The following is a 19,803-nucleotide window of genomic DNA, read 5'->3' as shown; positions in this document are numbered from 1 at the left end:
TTCTGAGACACCCATCATTAGAATGTCTTCACATGGTCCCTTAAACCTATGATTCTTAAACTTCAGCAAGAATCTGTCAGAGAAGTACTTGTGGAAATACACGTGGCCGGGCCATGCGAGGCTGCTTGTGATTCACTGAGTCTGGGTAAGGCCCAGGCATGGCTGCTGCTACTGGGCCAAGGACCACACTTTGAGAACCACTTGTCCTCAGCCTTTCCACAGTGTTTCATTAAGACCAATAAGGGAAGAAAAATGAGCCTATGTCAGTTTCTAATGATATCTAATGGCCACTTACCCCAATTTCCCACTGGGGGGCTCATGGCTAGCTGCTTACATAATCAACAAGAAATGAGAGAAATTTAGCCCTTTTCTTGATGAAACATACCCTGTTACTTTCAAGTATCTTAAAGACCATTATCCGGTAGGGGTTAAGAAGCAATTGGCTCAGCAATTTACTAAGCAAGTAGCAAGACACATTTCTTAACTTCTCTAAACCTCAATTTTTTCACTGGATAATGAGACTAATAAACCCCCCCTGCTGGCTTGCTGCAGCGGGTATATGAAATGACATTTATTAAACATCTTTACAAAGAACACAAAACACAGAGTATCTTTTCAAATAAGGGGGGATTATAATGATGCTGTCAATTTTCCCTGAGTTAATCCCAATTAAAACCCTGACAGGATTCGTTATGGAATTTGATGTTCTGGAAATAAAAAGGTACAAGAGAAAATCTTGAAGTACAGTGGTGGGGAGGCCACTCTATAAACTAGAAACACATAAAATAATAAGATTTAAAGCATTAATATAGATACAGACCTAGACAGTAGATCAATAAAACATATATAAGCCCCAAACAAAACCTTATATATCAGGAAATTTATCTTAACAAGCATTTCAAATCAGTCAGGTAAGTATAGAGTTAACAGCAATCAGTTCAGTTCAGTCGCTCAGTCGTGTATCAGTTCAGTTCAGTCGCTCAGTCGTGTCCGACTCTGTGACCCCATGAATCGCAGCACGCCAGGCCTCCCTGTCCATCACCAACTCCCGGAGTTCACTCAGACTCACGTCCATCGAGTCCGTGATGCCATCCAGCCATCTCATCCTCAGTTGTCCCCTTCTCCTCCTGCCCCCAATCCCTCCCAGCATCAGAGTCTTTTCCAATGAGTCAACTCTTTGCAATAGGATAAAACTGGCCCTCCATTTAGAAAAATAAATTAAAATTAGTTTATTACCACACACAAATCAACATCAAAGATTCAAACCTAAAATTGGAAGTGTGAAAATATGAGGAGACTTTTTTCTACATTTCTACAAATTGGGCTTTGAAAAAAAATTTTCCTGACTAAAACATCAATCCAAGAAGACATTAAGAAGAGGGTTTCCACAGGGGCAAGGACACCAAAAATAAAATAAACAGATAATCAATGAGGTGGGAGAAAAATACTCACAACTTATAGATAAAGGATGAATATCCCTACTAATAAGAGCTCCTACACATCAATAAAAGGTAAACATACTAATAATAAAATGAGCAAAAAATACAGAGGCAGAGTTCATAGAAGATATCCAAATGACCCATGAAGCACAGGAAAAGATAATCAATCTCACTACAAGTAGGGAAATCTAAAAACAATATGAAGACATCATTCGTTACTCATGAGTTTAGCAAAAGGTTAATAGCATCCAGTGCAGATAATATCAGGGAAAAACTAGTTCTATCAGGCATTACCAGTAGAAAAAATGGGAAGACCTTATTGCAAGAGAAAGTTGTCAATATTTTAAATTTGACTAAGACACTCTACTTTTAGACAATTATCCTTACAAAAATAGTTGCACTTTGCAATGTTCACAGAATCATTGCTTTGAGCCATGAAACAATTGTGCAGCTTATCGGTAGGGAATCAGTTAAATCCATAGTGTGGAGTTATATTCATTGTGGCAATTAAAAGCAGTAAGATAGTCTACTAGAACTGCTGTAGAAAAAGAGCAAGACATTTCATTAAATGAGAAAAGTAAATTTCAGGATAATAAATGCCATTTATGTAATGGATTAATAATAGGAATATGTACTTATAAGTATTTTAGGTTCAACCATATGGCATTGCCATTTTGTCAGTCACAATTCATACAATGTTATATGATTCATTCTAGTGATAGTCACTCAGTCATGTCCAACTCTTTGCAATCGTAGGCTGCCAGGCTCCTTTGTCTATGGAATTCTCCAGGCAAGAATACTGGAGTGAGTTGCCATTTCCTTCTCCAGGGGATCTTCCCAACCCAGGGATCGAACACATGTCTCCTGCATTGCAGGCAGATTCTTTACCATCTGAGGCATGAGGGAAGCCTACTATGGAGAGACATTTCTAAGTATAGAGACAGGTCAGCTTAAAAAGTATCAGCTTGACTTTATCTTGTAATCTATAGACAATACATTGGAATACGTCATGAATCCATACACCTTTTCCAAAGGAATACCGGAGACAGACAAATGGCAAGCATCAATCAGATGAAATAATTTAGATGAAGCTTCTCTCTCTTGGAGAGATGGGGATTGGGCAAGCAGTCAGGAAGTGAATACAATGTGCTTATATTTACATAGCAAATATGTAGACTAATAGGTTCACTTAATTATCATTCCACTTAACAACGGAGAGGAGCAGATCTGTGGTCCACAGTTTTTAGTTATGTGAATATGTTCCTGTTTCACCTGTGTAACATAAAATGAAAGGGGGAGGAAAGGAAGAGAGAGTAATGAGCAAGGCCCCGATAAGACGTGGAAGAGAAAGGGGTGGCCCGTGCCCTTTACAAACAATGAATATGATTTCTACTTTAGTCAACCTTATTTCCTGGTTCAGATGGCTATACAATTTGTCATTTTAGTCACCCTTCTTCTAGAGGAAGAAAGACCACTTTCTGGGTGGTTATGAGTGAGATGGGCAGAGCAAAGCACACGGCGATCTGGAAAGCTGTCACGAAGGTTCGCTGCCTCTTACTGCCTCCCCCTCTGCCTGCCTCTGGGGGTTGACAGGGACCCCAAAATGCAGTTACACAGGAATAAGCTGCCCATTACGCCAATTCAATTCAACAACATGTTTGAGTACCTATGTGCTCGTTGCCATGTTAGATGCTGGGTAATAGGAAGGGAGGGAGGGAGAAAGGCCCCATGGACTGTAGCCTGCCAGGCTCCTCCGTCCATGGGATTCTCCAGGCAAGAATACTGCAGAGGATGGCCATTGCCTTCTCCAGGGGATCTTCCCCACCCAGGGATCAAACCCAGGTCTCCCGTATTGCAGGCAGATTCTTTACTGTCTAAGCCACTGGGGAAGCCCAATAGATAGGAAGGGAGGGAGAGAGAAGGAGAGTTGGGGGAAAGGACACCAGAAGAATGAAGAGAAACTCAATTTCTTCGGGGGGTGGTGAAGAGAAATCTGCCACATCCCCTCAGTTCTACTCTTTCCAACTCCTTGATTAAAGATCCCTTTTCAAATGTGAAGTATTAAGCCCTGAGTATTATATCCTCTGGAGAAGGAAATGGCAACCCACTCCAGTATTCTTGCCTAGAGAATTCCATGGACAGAGGAATCTGGTGGGCTGCTCTCCATGGGGTCGCACAGAGTCAGACACGACTGAAGCGACTTAGCATGCATGCATGCATGCATTGGAGAAAGAAATGGCAACCCACTCCTGTAGTCTTGCCTGGAGAATCCCAGGGAAAGAGGAGCCTGGTGGTTTGCCATCTATGGGGTCGCACAGAGTTGGACACGACTGAAGCGACTTAGCAGCAGCAGCAGCAGCAGCATTATATCCTCAGCATGAAGATAAACCCCACTGCCCCCATGAGCTGCTTCAGACAGATTCTCACTGGAGAAAAATCGGAGCCCAGTGGTGCTCTGAGCACCTCTCCTGGACCCCCACCACCTGCCCTTTGTCTCATCAGTTATTTCCGTCCCTCACAAGATGCCATCATTTGTGTGACTCTGGCAATTTACTTATTTGAGGATCAGATGACAAGTGAAGTATAGATAGGTGGGGGCACAGCCACACCCAGCTGCAGACTGGCTGCCTGGGAACTCCTGAGCCCCTAGCCATTCTGAGAACCCAGGGCAAAGCCTCACCCACCAGTGGACTAACAACTCCAGGATCCCCAGAGCCCTTAGTCAGAGACCCTGGAACCTGGATTCACCCCTCAGTGGGTAGGCACCAGCCCAAAGATCCCCTGGGCCACAGGCCTCCCTATGAGCAAGCTGCCTCCTGGTCTGAGACACCTTGGAGCCCTCAGTCAGCTGCCCTACTCATGGGTGGGCCAACACCTCTTTTAGAACATCCTAGACCCCCAGGCCAGCCACATTAGGAACTGGCTCTGCCTACCAGCAGGCTAACACTGGATCCTGGACCACTGGCTCTGTAACAACCTACCCTAGAGCCAGGTTCCACCCGCCAGTGACCTAGTGCTAACCTTGTCACCCATCAGGGCCATGTAGTCAGCCACCCAATGACCTGGTCCCACCCACAGGTGACCAGTAGCCTCCACACAAGTCAGGGTTTGGCAACCAAATAGACCAGGACCAGGCACATCTACCAGACCATCTGCAGTAGTCAGCCTGGCACAACAGCAGAGCCAAAACTGCACACACAAAGGATGTGTCTAGAGCATGTGGCTCTGGTGACCGGCGGGGAGTGTACCACTCGGATGCACAGGACATCTCCTACAAAAGGCCACTTCTGCGAGCTTAGGAAACGTAACCAACAAATCAAATACACAGAAATGAAAACAGCAAATTAAGCAGAAGAATATGCTCCAAAGGTACAAGATAAGACCCTGAAAGAACTAAGTGAAGTGGAGATAAACAATTTACCCAATAAGGGGTTCAAGGTAATGATTGCAAAGATGTTCAAAGAATTTGGAAGACGAGTGGATGAGTAAAGTGAGAAGTTAAAAGCTTTTAACAAAGTGAGAAATATAAACAAGCACCAGAGATGAAGAATACAATAACTGGAATTAAAAAGAAAATACACTAGAAAGTAGATTAGATGATAAAGCGTGAACTGGAAGACAGAGATGTAGAAATCCCTGAAGCTGAGCCAAAAAAAAAAAAAAAAGATGGCAGATTTAGAGCCCTCCGAGACAACATCAAGCATGTAAGGGTCCCAGGAGAAGAGGAGAGATGAAGAGGAAGAGGACATATTGAATACATGAGAGTTGAAAACTTCCTCAACCTGGGAAAGGAGACAGACACCCAGGTCCAGGAAGCACAGAGAGTCACAAACAGGAACAGTCCACAGAGGACCACACTAAGACACGCTGTAATTAAAATGGCAAAAATTGAAGAGAAAAAGAACATTAAAAGCACCAAGGGAAAAGCGACAAGAAGGTAAGGTTGTCAGTTGACTTTTCACCAGAAACGCTGCAGGCCAGAATGGAGGGGAACGACATATTTAAAGTGATAAAAGGGAAAAACATACAACCCAGAGTACCCTACCCAGCAAGGCTTTCATTCAGATTTTATGGAGAGATCAAAATTTTACAGACAAGAAAAAGCCAAAAGAATTCAGCACCACCAAACTAGTTTTACAAGAAATGTTAAAAGGATGTTACCAAGCACAAATTTCCACAGCTAGAAATATGAAAATTATGAAAGAAAAAAACTCTTTTTGTTACAAGCAAATATTAATATATAGTAAAGTTAATAAATCAACCACATATAACGCTAAAAGGGAGGTTAAAGACAAAAGCAGTAAAATCATCTATATTCACAGTAAGTAGTTTAGAAATATACAAAAGTATGTAAAACATGTAAAACAAAAACAGGAAACATGATCTAGGGGAGTAAAAATGCTGGGTTGTTCTGCAAGCAATAAATGCTGGAGAGGGTGTGGAGAGAAGGGAACCCTCCTACACTGTTGGTGGGAATGCAAACTAGTACAGCCACTATGGAGAACAGTGTGGAGATTCCTTAAAAAATTGCAAATAGAAATGCCTTATGACCCAGCAATCCCACTGTTGGGCATACACACAGAGGAAACCAGAATTGAAAGAAACACATGTACCCCAATGTTCATCGCAGCACTGTTTATAATAGCCAGGACATGGAAACAACCTAGATGTCCATCAGCAGATGAATGGATAAGAAAGCTGTGGTACATATACACAATGGAGTATTACTCAGCCATTAAAAAGAATACATTTGAATCAGTTCTGATGAGATGGATGAAACTGGAGCCAATTATACAGAGTGAAGTGAGCCAGAAAGAAAAACACCAATACAGTATACTAACACATATATATGGAATTTAGAAAGATGGTAATGATGACCCTGTATGCAGGACAGCAAAAAAGACACAGATGTGTATAGCGGACTTTTGAACTCAGAGGGAGAGGGAGAGGGTGTGATGATTTGAGAGAATGGCATTGAAACATGTATAATAACATGTAAGAATCAAAATGCCAGTCTATGTCTGATGCAGGATATGACACGCTTGGGGCTGACGCGCGGGGATGACCCAGAGAGATGTTGTGGGGAGGGGGGTGGGAGGGGGGTTCATGTTTGGGAACGCATGTACACCTGTGGTGGATTCATGTCAATCTATGCCAAAACCAATACAGAATTGTAAAGTAAAAATTAAAAATAAATAAATAAATTTTTTAAAAAAATGCATAGGAATTTAAGAGATCAGCAACTTAAAATAATTATATGTATGATTACTTTATATAAATCATATTTATTTATTATATATTATCTAAATGATATCTCATGGTATGCACAAACCAAAAATCTATAATAGATACACAAAAAAGGAGAAAATAAATTCAAACACAACACTAAAGATAATAAATCAGAAAGGAAGAGAGTAAAAGGAAAAAAAAAGAACTACAAAAACAAACCCCCAATCCCTGGAGAAGGAAATGGCAACCCACTCCAGTACTCTTGCCTGGAGAATCCCATGGAGGGAGGAGCCTGGTAGGCTATAGTCCATGGGGTCATAGGAGTCGGACACGACTGAGTAACTTCACTCACACTTTCACTATCAATAATTACTTTATATAAGATGGTGGGATAGGAGGACATGAGCGATGAACAAATCCCCCCATGAACACATCAAAAATATATCTACACATGGAACAATTCTCCCTGAAAAATAACTGGAAACTGGCAGAAAGATGCCTGTACAACCAACGCTGTAAGAAAGATCCACATGGCATCAGGTAGAAAATGAAGAAAAGTGATCAGGTCCAGACCTGTGTTCCTGGAAGGGAGCTCAGTGGAAAGGGGAGATTACACCAGTGGACACCCTCCCTGGGTGGTCCACAGTGAGAGCTCCAGATTTGACGCCCCAGTCCTGGGGTCCTACATGGGGGAGACAAGCCGCCTGGCTGGTTGGAAGATGGCTGGGACTAACAGGAGGACTGTGGGAAGCCTGGACTCAAGCACACAGGTAAGGTACAAACTTCCTGTTGCAAAATAAATGTCATGGGTATGAAATGTGGAGTGTGAGGGACATCGTCAATAACTGTAATAAATGTATAGGGTGACACTCTGTAGCTACACACACCTTTGAAATGTACAGAAATCTTGAATCACTGTGTTGTATAACAGGAAATAACGTAGTATTGCAGGTCAGTTATACTTCAAAAACAAACAAACTCACAGAAAGAAGAGATTTGTGGTTACCAGAGGCAGGATCTGGGCTAGGGGGAATTTGATAAAGGTGGTCAAAAGTTACAAACTTCCAGTTATGAAACAGATAAGTATTATGACTGTAATGTACAGTCTGGTAAGTATAATTAGCACTGCTGTGACATTATAAACGAAAGTTAAGAGAATACTGAGTTCTCATCACAAGGAAAAATATTTTTTTTCTCTTTCTTTAATTTTGTCTTCTATCCAAGATGATGCATGTTCATTAAAATTATCATGGTCATCAGTTCATGATGTATGTAAGTCAAGACATTATCTCTACACCTTAAACTTATACAGTGCTGATGTCAATTATATCTCAGTTAAGCTGGAAGAAAAAGAGTTTGGCAGCTTTAAAGTTAGTCCCAGATTCCAAGTTTAAGCTCTACCCAAACTAGTTGCGACCTTAAGCTACATTTCCCCACTTTAAGCCTCAATGTCTCATCTTAAAATGAGGACAAGAAGAATAAATCCGTGGGTTTGGTAAGCAATACCTTAGATGCTCCTGGGTGTCAGCTGCTCCGTGCTGTGTGACAGTCATCAACAAAGGGCAGCCCTGTAAGGAAAAATTGATTCCCTACCTGGAACTTACAACTAATCTCAGAGGGAAATCAGCTGAGGACACAGTGTTACAGGTTTGAAAGCAGCATTCCCTAAAGAACTGTACACTTGGTTGCATTTTTGTTATTCCACCTGAAAGTGAAGAAAGAGAAGAGGAGGGTGTACTGCGGGCCAGGGCCCTGCTGGGAAGATGAGGCCCCTGACGCACAGCACATGTTGGCACCTGGTTCAGGGCTTCCTTCTAGCGCCAAGCCATTGTCATTCGCTTTATTTCCACCTTTTTCTTTCAGTTCCTTTCCTGCATTCAATATTTATGAACACAGACCATACATTTTTCATTTCCTTTGAGTTTCGATTTTTATACATAGAATCAGTTGCACTAGCAACATGGCAAACTGCTCCCCAGAATAAACAAAATTTCCATTTTCCAAGGTCTCTCTTTTTGGCCTGATGAGCTTGACTTTTATGAATCACAATCACCATCATAAATGCACTGACCATGCAAACCTACATCTAATACATGACTTTTCCTCTTCAGAATTAGGCTTTTTCACTTTGTCCTTCAGTAGGGCCTAACATGTTCTCTATGACATTATTTATAACAAGGAAAACCATTTCCAAATATAGGGGCCAGATTAAGTACATGATGGTAAAAAGTGACATTTATGAGGAGGCTTTAATAATATGGAAGTAATGTTTTAACTACAGCAAGATCATAGGTTTACTCACATGCTATACCTCAAATAGGGTGGGGTGGGGGAAGGTCTGTTTTTTTTTTTTTCCTTTATAAGCTATTCCTAACTCCCTTTTGAACCCTTTCTCAACTGGATAATGGAGGGGTGGGGGGAAACATGAGAGGGAGAGCTTAGAGTTTAATATACTCCAATCTAGTTTATAAAACTGCATTTGATTAATAGCTCAAATAATCATTTGAGGCGACTCAGCTCCCTTGGGATATACAGCCCAGCTCACAGGTCCTCCCCGACTCCCCTCTCCTCTCAGGTGGTGTCTGGATGTATAGCAGAGCGAGGCAGCTCTTCTTGTCTTACAAGATCCTTTGAGAAGTTTCTATTGCCATGGTCCCCTCACCGGTGACCTCTTAGTCCTGACGCCAGTATCTGCCTGATCCTTGGTTTTCTCGGAGCCTCCAATTTGCCCAGATAGGGCAAATACGAACCAAAAATGCTACCTTAGCTGGAGTCAGGAGGAACCAGGAACTTAATACTCATCCTCTTCAAACCACCCATCTCAGTTTTCCGCCTTCTTCCAATCAAACACAAGGACCGGGACAGGGTTTCCCTCCTTCCCCCTTTCCCTGAAATTATACTGGAGAGAATATTGACAGAAGGGAAAGAATTTACTGATAAGGAAATATACATCATCAGAAAACATCTCACAAATACCACACTCATTTTGTAATTTAAAGAGGAAAAAAAAAACAAGGTGCAAAATGTGTGTACAGTATTATCAGAGATTATATGACATGTATATATGAGAGTTTGGAACTATACACATAGAAATTTTAAATACATTATATTTTTAAATTGCATGAACAAAATGTTATTACAGGGTTGTTTTTTAGCAAATACAAGTCAGAATTTGAGTTCAAAAATAACCCCACTTCTTGCAAGATAAACATCACTCTTTCCCAAGAGCTTTGTGCAATCCCTCTGAGACCATTGCCGATGGAATAGTAATCCAACTGGAAGGCAAAACTCAGTGGGGGTGGGGAATGCAGGAAGCATGTTTCCCCCAACTCCAGTGGAAGACACCTGCAAAAAAATATGCTATTTTCATGTGTCACAATCATTTTAAAACATTATATGAGAAAACTGTAGCTGCTCTTAATATTGGTAAGTCCAGGAAGCAGGATATCTTGTTTTTGCTTTCTTTTGTAGATCACTAGATCAATCTAAAAATCAAGTGTATGAACCTGGTGTTAAAAAGTTCCAACGTCAGCAAGATAACAAGGTAAGACTGTATTTTTATATGTTGGTTTTAATTGTTGAATTAGAATTCTGAAGGAAATTAAAAATATTTCTGGGCCTGACTCATATTTTAAATAGAGAGAAGAAAAAACACTTTTCCTTTATTTGCCAGGCTTTTTAATTTTGTGTTTTAAGAGGGAAAAAGGCAATTCCTGGTACAAAAAGGATAAACAGTGGCTGGCACTAATTGAAATATGTAGACAAAACAGTTAAGATTTCAGGGGAAAAAAGGCATATTATATTTCTAACCTTTTCTTATAAAAATACACATGCAGTTTATCAAATGCATTTCAACAAGGTTGAATTTTTCATAATCATTATTTATATACCTGGAGTTGAGTAATTATATGTATATATATAAAGGGAAGTCGCTCAGTCGTGTCCGACTCTTTGCGACCCCATAGAACTGTAGCCTACCAGGCTCCTCTGTCCATGGGATTTTTCAGGCAATAGTACTGGAGTAGATTGCCATTTCCTTCTCCAGGGGATCTTCCCAACCCAGGGATCGAACCCAGGTCTCCCGCATTGTAGACAGACGCTTTACTGTCTGAGCCACCAGGGAAGTCATATATATATATATATATATATATATACATAAGTCATATATATATAATCTTGTGAAATGTCTTATTTCAAATAATCAGCTAAACAAAAATATGTACGAGAAACAAGATTTGTGAACAAAGAGCAGCATCAAAAATTCCTAAAAGTTCATCCTCAGATAAAGGTTTCTTCCAGTGTTCTAGATGTCTCTTTCAAAATACTCATCCATTCAATCTTTTTTTTTGACTAAAATTTTATTCTACAAAGGGAAATAAGTTATCTAATAACCAAGTTAGCATAAGAGCTTTTAAAATAACTTTTCAAAAAATAAATACCTTGGACAATTTATAGCCTAAAATAACCTAGTTTCAAAAATTATACCTAATCTTTATGGTAAAAATGAGTGTTAATCAGCCAGTGTCCTGTCCAGTCTACCTGAAGTCTCTCTCTGTCTCTCTCTGTCTCTCTCTGTCTCTCTGTCTCTCTGTCTCTCTCTCTCTCTATATATATATATATATATACACACAGTGCTAAATGGAAACAAACACAACAAAGCTTGCAGTTGAAACTCATCATGGAGTCCATATACAGTCAAGAAGGATGCTGAGGCCATCACACCACACACACGTATATTCAAGGGTGCACAAAGACTAATGTGTGCCATTTTTATTTCCTAAAACAAAGAACATTGAAAAGACAGGAAAGGGTCAGACTTGGGCCATAAAAAGACAACAGGACACAGGATCTGATAATAACATCTCCAGGATGAAGTGTACACCAACTGAAGCCAGAAGGACCAGGGAGAATCAGAAACCACATTTCAGATGAAGCAGCAGTCTGGAAAAATAATGCTTGGAAGGGCACATGGTGACTGAGTCACAAGCTATTTGCCACTCCTGCTTCAAGATACTGATTCAGTCTGAGAAAGTTTAGGAAGAAATTGAATACATTCTCAGTAGGTTGTAAAGTTAGAGATCTCTGGGGGGAGGACTTCTCCCACCTTTCAAAGAATATATCCTAAATGACAAGCATATTATCTCATCTACCAGCAGAGGTAATATTGGAATGAATCACTGGTTTGACCTTGGGTGGCATTTCTTTATCTCTTAAAAATATTTCTTTTCCAGGTAACCATGAAAAGAAATTTGAATTACTGACTATAGGATATGAAGAATTTAACTATCAAGATTGAGAAGGAAATTAAAAACTGGAAGTGTACAAATTATCATTTAATCTATCTCAAAGAAATGACTTGCTTTCTCAAGGAAAACTGGATTCACTCTCTCAAAATTCTGAAAACCTAGGCAGGCATATCCACTGGTCATCAAAATCCAGGCATGTAGTCAACACTAAGAACCAGAAAACATCACATTTCAAATAGAGAAGACTTATATACTTGAAGACCAATAAATTCTGAAGAAAAAGAAGCTTATTATCAAAACCCAAAACACAATCAGTGAAACATATTAAATATTTCGGTTATTTCTCAGTGTTTCAGTCAAGGTGATAGCAAACAGGTTTTTGTCCAGCCGCCCTTAAAATATTACTCACAGATCATTTACAAGTGCAACTTATTATTTGGGGGCAGGGGGGTGGGATTGACTATCTACCGGGAAATAAAGCTCTTCACATGTTAGGATGTACATAAAAGATGACGCATGCAGGGAGGTGCAAAATGAACGCATATTGGACATGAACTGTGGTGAGTACATAGACACTCCACACGTCACTGTCTGTAACTCACACACCTCTTCAGATCTTAGGCATACTAGTTGTATAAGAAATTACTGCTTACACAGTAGGTAATTTTGCTGCCAGTAATTCCTAGGTTGTTCCTTTGAAGAACTGGGATATACATACCATGGGAAAAATCTTACTTTTCTTATAACTGCATAGACATATTTTAAAGGAAGATACTATATTGAGGGGGAAAAGTGAGGTTGTACTTTGTGACATAACCAATTCCTCTTTCCCAACATGGATGAACTATACCTTTCTACAATTTGGTAACTTCACTGGGTAATCCTTGACACTAACTGTGGTGTGTGCATAGGTAGACTGGCATCAAGGTATTCCAGTTCAGCCAGTTTGTAATGTGCATTTAATGAAAAATGAATTCCTCCATCTCTCTCTCAAATGTTCAACTATCAATTATATTTGATGCAAAACTTTAATTTCAATAAAATATGATATGTACTATATCTCCATAGATTTATAATGTGTGTTTACTGGGTATCTCCTGGATTTGCTTTATAGATTATGGTCAATGATTTTAAGCATGCAAACCCTTGGAAAAAAATCACTGGTATCTGTCTCCCAAAGGCATAACTTTCACCCCTATTCTCATCCCAATCCTCCCCAAAGTGAGGAGTGATGATATGGGACGGAGACTTTTTGTGTCGTGATAAAGTGCTGCAAAGCCAAGAATGGTGGCAAGACATGTACCTGCTCATTTCCACGGCCTTGGAACTCCCCAGAGGAAAATGTGCTTGTCAGAAGCATGACAGGCCAACCAGAAGCATACAAGACCAATTCCATCAAGACAGGAAGCGAAAATCTAACACCATTCCCTCCCCGTAACGTGGCCTCCGCATCTACATGTCAGTCATGCTGTAACTACTACAGAGAGTGTCGCTTTGGGTAAGGAAAGAAGTGGGCAAGCACTCCAGCTTCTGTGGGGAAGGGCTCCTGTGGAAGCAAGTGTCCCCCACCCTTTGGATCACCCACTTTTTGGTCTTTTCCAACCCCTCAGAGAGGAGCTGCTGAGGTAAGCCGGCCCGCCTCCCTGCCGTCAGAAGACCCTTCTGGATCACGGTAGGCTTCACCCAAGTCAGCCTTCAGAGACCAGCTGTCTCTCAGGGAGAAGGACTCTTCTTTGGGTCCCCAGTTTTTATATCCTGTGTCACCTCACAAAGAGACTGATGAGGGTCTGGGGAAAGGCAGCCAAGATTTGGGTTCTCTTTAATCTAGGCAAAGTGGCTCACATATGACCCTGCTTTTCCCTGGAGGGAGAACCCAGACGTTTGGGGTCAGAGCTCAAGGACCTTCCAATCACCCAGGTTCCTTGCTCGTTTCTTCGCCTCCTGGCACAGAGTTTCCGGTGACTGGACCAACTTCAAGATCCTAGCTTCTCCAGTTTATTCCACTAGACTGGAGGCAACATGGCAACACGTGGAACATTTACAACTTTGCAACACCTTGCAACTGTATTAAAAGCACAAGAAGCAAGAGGAAGTTCTACATAGAAAGCATTTATTATTTGTATTTCCAGGGCATCAATATTTTAGGACAGTGTCAGATACACATCTTTAGGAAATAAGGAAAGGTTAAGTAACAGATATAATTCATTGAATTTTCAAAATGAAAAGAAAACAGCCAAGTAACACATCTACGTGGATCTGAAGGTGAGCGTCTGGTACAGGTAAAAATTAGGATTAAAGATTTTCTTTTTGATGTGAACTTTTTCCTGGTTATCTCCTATTGAAGACTATGCCATCCATTAGGCTAGTCATGGGGAAGGAAGACTACACTGATTTGACTTGAACTTCACTGTCCTCCAGATCTGGTCCAGGAATGGGTAGGCTTGACCTCTCGAAGGATCTCTATTTCATCCTTCCATAAGGCTTATGCACAGAATATCTACTGGCCTTCCCCAGCATACCATTTCTATATGCTAAGAATGTATACACCAGGCCTGTCTCAGTCCAGGCTCAATAGGTCCATGGGTTCTGCTCTTATATTGCATACAGTTCCTTCTACAACGTGGGGAGGATCTAGGAGCACCCGGCCCCCTACGCCACACCAGTGCTTTCCGCCCGGCATGCAGCTGCACCCCTGTTCTTTCTCTCCCATCCACTCCTCTCTCTCCCTACTGTTACACCGGCCCCGACCCCTGCCCCTGCTGGTCCTCACTGTAATCTTTAGGTATCCTCTGCCCTCCCCTCCCTTGTTAATTCATCTTCTAGGAGAAATGAAAACACTCAGTAATTGTTACCGGTGGTTATGTGACGCAGACAAAAGCTGCCACCCCTTCTGAAGATGGGGAGTGACAGGGGAGCGACCCTCTGCAAACCCCCAGGGGTTACTCGAAGAAGTCTGCTTGCTTGACTGCATGCCCCACGAGTGGAGTGAAGGCAGGTCTCTCTCTTTCACGGTCTAGAACTCAATTACTCGAGCTGTCTGGATCTCTGTTAACCTCTCACGTAAAAGCAGTCAAGTCTACCACTAACACTGTAATAATTCACTGACTGATTCATCCAATACTATTTATTCTACTGATCCGGTACTCTCTAGGTGGTTCAGGTGAAGAAACCAAAGATCTACCTATTTGGATCCCCTGAGAACCATTGCAATAACCTGTGAATGAAACTAGCTTTTTAAAAATCCAATTAATAAAACTACAAAATCTTCATTATTCTTTGAGCCTGTGAGTTTCTACTCTCTAAGTTTTCACAAATACCACTTGTGTTATTTGTGGTAACTATTTTCTTTTGTGATCTGATATGATCTTTTGTTTTGCTATCTACAAAAGGGTTCACTATGTTACTGGAAAGCATGACCTATAAAAAGTCACTATAGGAAGCAGAAAGTAAGTTACAATAGAATGTTTTTTGTGCAGGCCTGTGCTCCTAAGTGCACTCTTTTTACTTCTTCCTCATGTTATCCTTTGAAACAGTGCCATCTACTCAAACTCACAACTAAGAAAACTCACTTCTCTCTTACCACGTGAGTATTAGAGAAACTTTTTCTTGGAGCCTACCCATAGCTCACAATATGTATCTTAAATGTGTTAATGAATTAGGAATTCCACTATAGTTGAATGTGAAAACTTTCTGTTTTCTCAGTTTTAGTATTTTATGGACATCTACCTTTACAAAGCATATGCTAAGGAAGGAACTGATACTGAGCAAGACAAGTATTAAGAAAAACTGGCTCTTAATGTAGAGTATGCTGGTTTAAACTTCTAATTTTATATCCCAATTAAAATGACTGATTAAAATTTAAATTTACATTGGATTCATCCAGTTTTCATCTGGCATTTCTGGGTTTGACTGCGAACACTGTAAGAAGCTGCATCCACATTTTTCAGAACGCCACCTCCACCATTTCCCTCAAAGGATGAAGGGTGCTAGGCTTCTCCAGCAAAGGGGCTTCTGCGTGGGTGGAGCTGTTATATGGAGGTGACTGGAAGTCTATCTGAACTAGGGCAGGTCTCCTGGAGTCAGAACTAACTCAGGAGACTACTTAAAATAGACGTGTTCCAGGACAGCTGTGTAACACAATTAGCAATAAAATGACTTCAGGCTTAAGACTGATGATAATTTTATCAGCTATTAAAGTAAAACACTATAAAGATCTGTAACAATGCTTTGCTGTGATATATTTCTTTTTAAAAAAATACTCTTAATTATTATTTCTTAGCTAAACTTTTTTCTGTACCCTTCAGTGATTCAAAGAGCATAAAGGTCAGGCCCATTTCACAAACCCTTTGAGCAACTAAAGCTTTCCAATGCCTAGATAATGATCTGTGGCATCATAAAGAAACTTGATTCGGACAGGATCCGAGCTGTGAAAACAGAAGTAAACTGCACTCAGAGCACTAGGTTCCGGTCTGTGCTTGAGATGGGCACGGACCGTGACACATTTCCCACAAATTCTTCACAACTTTAAGTTCTCTCGTTTCCATAATTTAACCTATGTGATGAAGTGCCCGCATGGATCTCGGACACACATAAAGCTGTTTCTGGAAACAGTACCAAAGACACAAGGCATTAAATATCTATTTGGTTACTAAATTTTCTTCCAGGACTCTACTTGCTACCAGTTAAGAAAAAAAGCTTTTAATTCACTATCCTGTACAAATAAAAACACCAGTTAAAGCCAAGTGATAAGAAGAGGAAGAAGAGGACATTTATTTTCAGTAACCAGACCTTCTGTCACCAAATCACAGGGACGGCATGACTCGGGTGGGTGAGTCTATGCAGCAATACAGCTTTCAAAGGAGGGTCATCACATCGACGTTCTCAACAGGACAGACAGGACCATTTAATTTCTTTAACAGAAGACCGTCATTTGCACAGTGTCATAATAAATAAATATCTCTACACTAAGACATATTATGAGAGAAGCAATTCCGAAAACAGTGTCTGGCTCACAAGCTCTAATCTAGTCAGCTGGGAAATACTTTCCTAACTGAGGTGGCTCTCTCTAGGAGAAAAAAAAATTACTGGAAATTCATTTCAAAGGTTTAGAGTCTTTGAACATCAGAGAAAAAAGGTACAGAGAATAATTTTATTTTCTAATTTTATTCTAAAATACAAACAAGACTCCTTAGGACTATGTCAACATAATTCCTTGATGTATTTCTGTTTCCAAATTCCTAATATGAAAGTTAGAAATATAAGGCCTGAAACTGCTGACATTTGATCAAAACTAAACAGCACACAAAAACATTTTTTTAAATTATCAGTTACATGAAACAAGCAATTTCTAAGTAGAGGGGGTTTTGAATTACAAAGCTTATAAAAGAGCTCTACAATTACCAGAATCTCAAAGGCCAAAAAAGACAACAGGAATTTTTTTAAAAAACAGGAGTGTTTTGCAGCAGAACACTAGATTAAAATCATGTGAAACAACTTGGACAAGATTCTGATATAAAACTGCAACTGAGATGAAACTGAAATATCTGAATTCGGTCAGTTAAGCCAAACTGCCTCCTAAAACTTATTTCTTTTTCTAAATGAAACAAAAGTTATCTCAAAACTTTCAAGCATTTAAACGATCCAAATTTCCTTTATCTGTTCATGGAGTGTAAGAACATATTCTTATAGCAACACAATGTGATAGAAAAGCAAAGCAAATCTGTGCAGAATACTATGTACCTTCTCTATCAAAGATTGTATCAGACACATCAAGGCTCTCTCCAGAATTCTAGAACTTCAGGTAAATTGCTTTACTCAAACTAAGACGTTGCAAAACGGGGTGGGGGGGGGATTTTCCACCTTTGATGGAAATTTCCATGAATTTCTAAAAAAGTGAGTAAAGGAAGGATACAGCTTTCATATAAAAAACACCAGTGCCTTGATCATTCTAAGTGCCTTGATTTTTGTAAGAAAACTGAAGTTAAGTTTTCTTTATTCCAGTTTTATGGTACTGTGGCCTCCTTAAAAAGCAAGAATTCTGCATTTTTTTAAAAATTTCTTTTCCTAGAGAACAGTTAAAATGGATTTAAGGTAGTCTGTTGGCAAAGAAAGAGAGATGTCAGAGTCTGTCCAAGTGTAACAAGTATCACAATGATGAGAGGTCTAACAGTTACAGCTGGATACAGGAAAACAATTTTTCAGTCCCAAAGTCACTACCATAATTAACCTTGATTTAACAAAAAGCCATGATTAGTAAAATCTGTTCACTTTGTGTAAGTAATCCTAACTTGATCGTGGAAGGGTTCAATCTCTGGGGCACACTCCCTACCTAGTGCCATGGCAAGGCCTGCCAGCTGCAAGGTCAGCGCACCTTCTACTTTAACAGATTCTGCAGCATGGCCGTGGCATATGTGGGTCTGGCCTGCCTGCTCTCGATTGCACTCTGGAGATACTGGATGCCTCCACAGCGCTCCCAGATTTCTTCGAACTGTCTTGGCAGAATCTCAGCACCGCGCTTTCGAGTCAGGCCTGTCTCTTCAAGATTCAGCTCACACATCTCCATGTCATCCTTCCCTGCATGGATAGAGACATCAGAGAATTAACCATACCTCCTTTCAGATCCGTTTACTGTAAACTTTATTCCTGAAATGTCTACCAGTTGTCATAGATTTGAGAACTTTTAAAACTTTATTTCTTTCCTCGAAGGTTGAAATTTGCTTCATAAATTCACCAGTAAGAAATGTGTCCTCCCCCAAGTACACCATTTCAGAATATAGTAAGGATGCAGGTGGTCCAACAAGTTACCAGGGTTAAGACAAACGCCACATTTCCTTAAACCACTACAAGGCAACCTATATAATTAGATACGAAAGGACACAGACAAGTTTCTGTGTGCTCCATGAGGACACAATCCAAGCGATTGATTCCACGCTGTAAATAAGTTATCCTCAACTGATGTGATTTAACTGCAAAACTCCATTCCTCAACCCTGAACTTTACTGCATTATTACATTACCCCATTTCATTCAGATGGTATACACTACTTTTCTGCTTTATAAATGTTTGTTCATGGGAATTGTACACACCAGCCACGAGGAGAATGGGGGGCTTGTCAGGATGAAGCTCCATCTGCCGGGCGATCCATGGTCCATCAAAATGGGCATACCACCAGCCTTTCTTCTTATTCTGCGGGTCTTTGTACTGGTCCGCGGGGCGGATGAATGGGATGCGGAAGAAACGCTGCTGTCGGTTCATCTCGATCTCCTGCTGCCTGGCAGGGAGCTGGGCTGCCGGGTTGTGCTGAGCTGTCACAGGGAACAAGGACAGTCACCCAAGGGATAAGGTAAACAGTCTTTAATCCTAGACTGCACTACCAAGTTCTTTTTTTAAGCCGAGACAGGGGGTCCTAATAGTGAATTTAAAACAAAATGTAAATATTAATTGTCTACAAATGAATACAATTCAAAGCATGATTTTTTTTTTTTTTAGAATATTCTCTCCCCACACACACACCCCAACCACCAGCACCATTTGCAGCAGCAAGAACAACAGCAGACCCCAGCAATTCCCACAAATGCTTGCATCCCTACCTAAAATGAACTCATGCAATGAACTCACACGGCAGGAAAGCAAACTAGTTCTGTTTACTAGATTTATAGTTTTCCTCCAAGGAGTTCATATGAACACTGCAGAATGATTTTTATGGGACGATTTATGATGAAACAAATAGCAATTTTACAAATCGAAGGGATTCAAGATATTAGACAATTTAACCACAATTTCCTCAAAGAAGTGAAAGACATAAAAGTTTTCTCATTTGCCAACTGATTTGGGGATTTAAAATGGCCAAGATAACACAGATATTTTATGAATAAGATTTAAACAACTTC

General features: G+C 40.5%; 2 protein-coding genes across 4 annotated transcripts in view; one reads left to right on the top strand and one right to left on the bottom strand.

Annotated features, from left to right (window-relative positions):
• Positions 1 to 11,964, top strand: part of IMPG1 (interphotoreceptor matrix proteoglycan 1) — a 157,943-nt gene extending 145,979 nt beyond the window's left edge. The window contains exons 17-18 of the mRNA XM_040239327.1: positions 10,140 to 10,212; positions 11,845 to 11,964. Of these exons, the coding sequence (XP_040095261.1) occupies positions 10,140 to 10,212; positions 11,845 to 11,964 (193 nt within the window). The remainder of the gene's footprint in view (positions 1 to 10,139; positions 10,213 to 11,844) is intronic.
• A 4,693-nt stretch (positions 11,965 to 16,657) lies between these two features.
• The window catches only part of MYO6 (myosin VI), a 159,803-nt gene continuing 156,657 nt past the window's right edge, over positions 16,658 to 19,803 (bottom strand). For all 3 annotated transcript variants that reach the window (XM_040239051.1, XM_040239052.1, XM_040239053.1), the window contains 2 exons: positions 19,000 to 19,218; positions 16,658 to 18,487 (listed from right to left, as the gene is read on the bottom strand). In XM_040239051.1, coding sequence (XP_040094985.1) covers positions 18,288 to 18,487; positions 19,000 to 19,218 — 419 coding nt within the window. In that variant the 3' untranslated portion in view covers positions 16,658 to 18,287. The remainder of the gene's footprint in view (positions 18,488 to 18,999; positions 19,219 to 19,803) is intronic.

The sequence above is a fragment of the Oryx dammah genome, unplaced genomic scaffold (assembly GCF_014754425.2).
Source record: "Oryx dammah isolate SB20612 unplaced genomic scaffold, SCBI_Odam_1.1 HiC_scaffold_4, whole genome shotgun sequence".
Classification (NCBI taxonomy): Eukaryota; Metazoa; Chordata; class Mammalia; order Artiodactyla; family Bovidae; genus Oryx; species Oryx dammah.
Note: the sequence above shows the minus strand (reverse complement) of the source record. Positions and strands in the feature narration are given on the sequence as shown.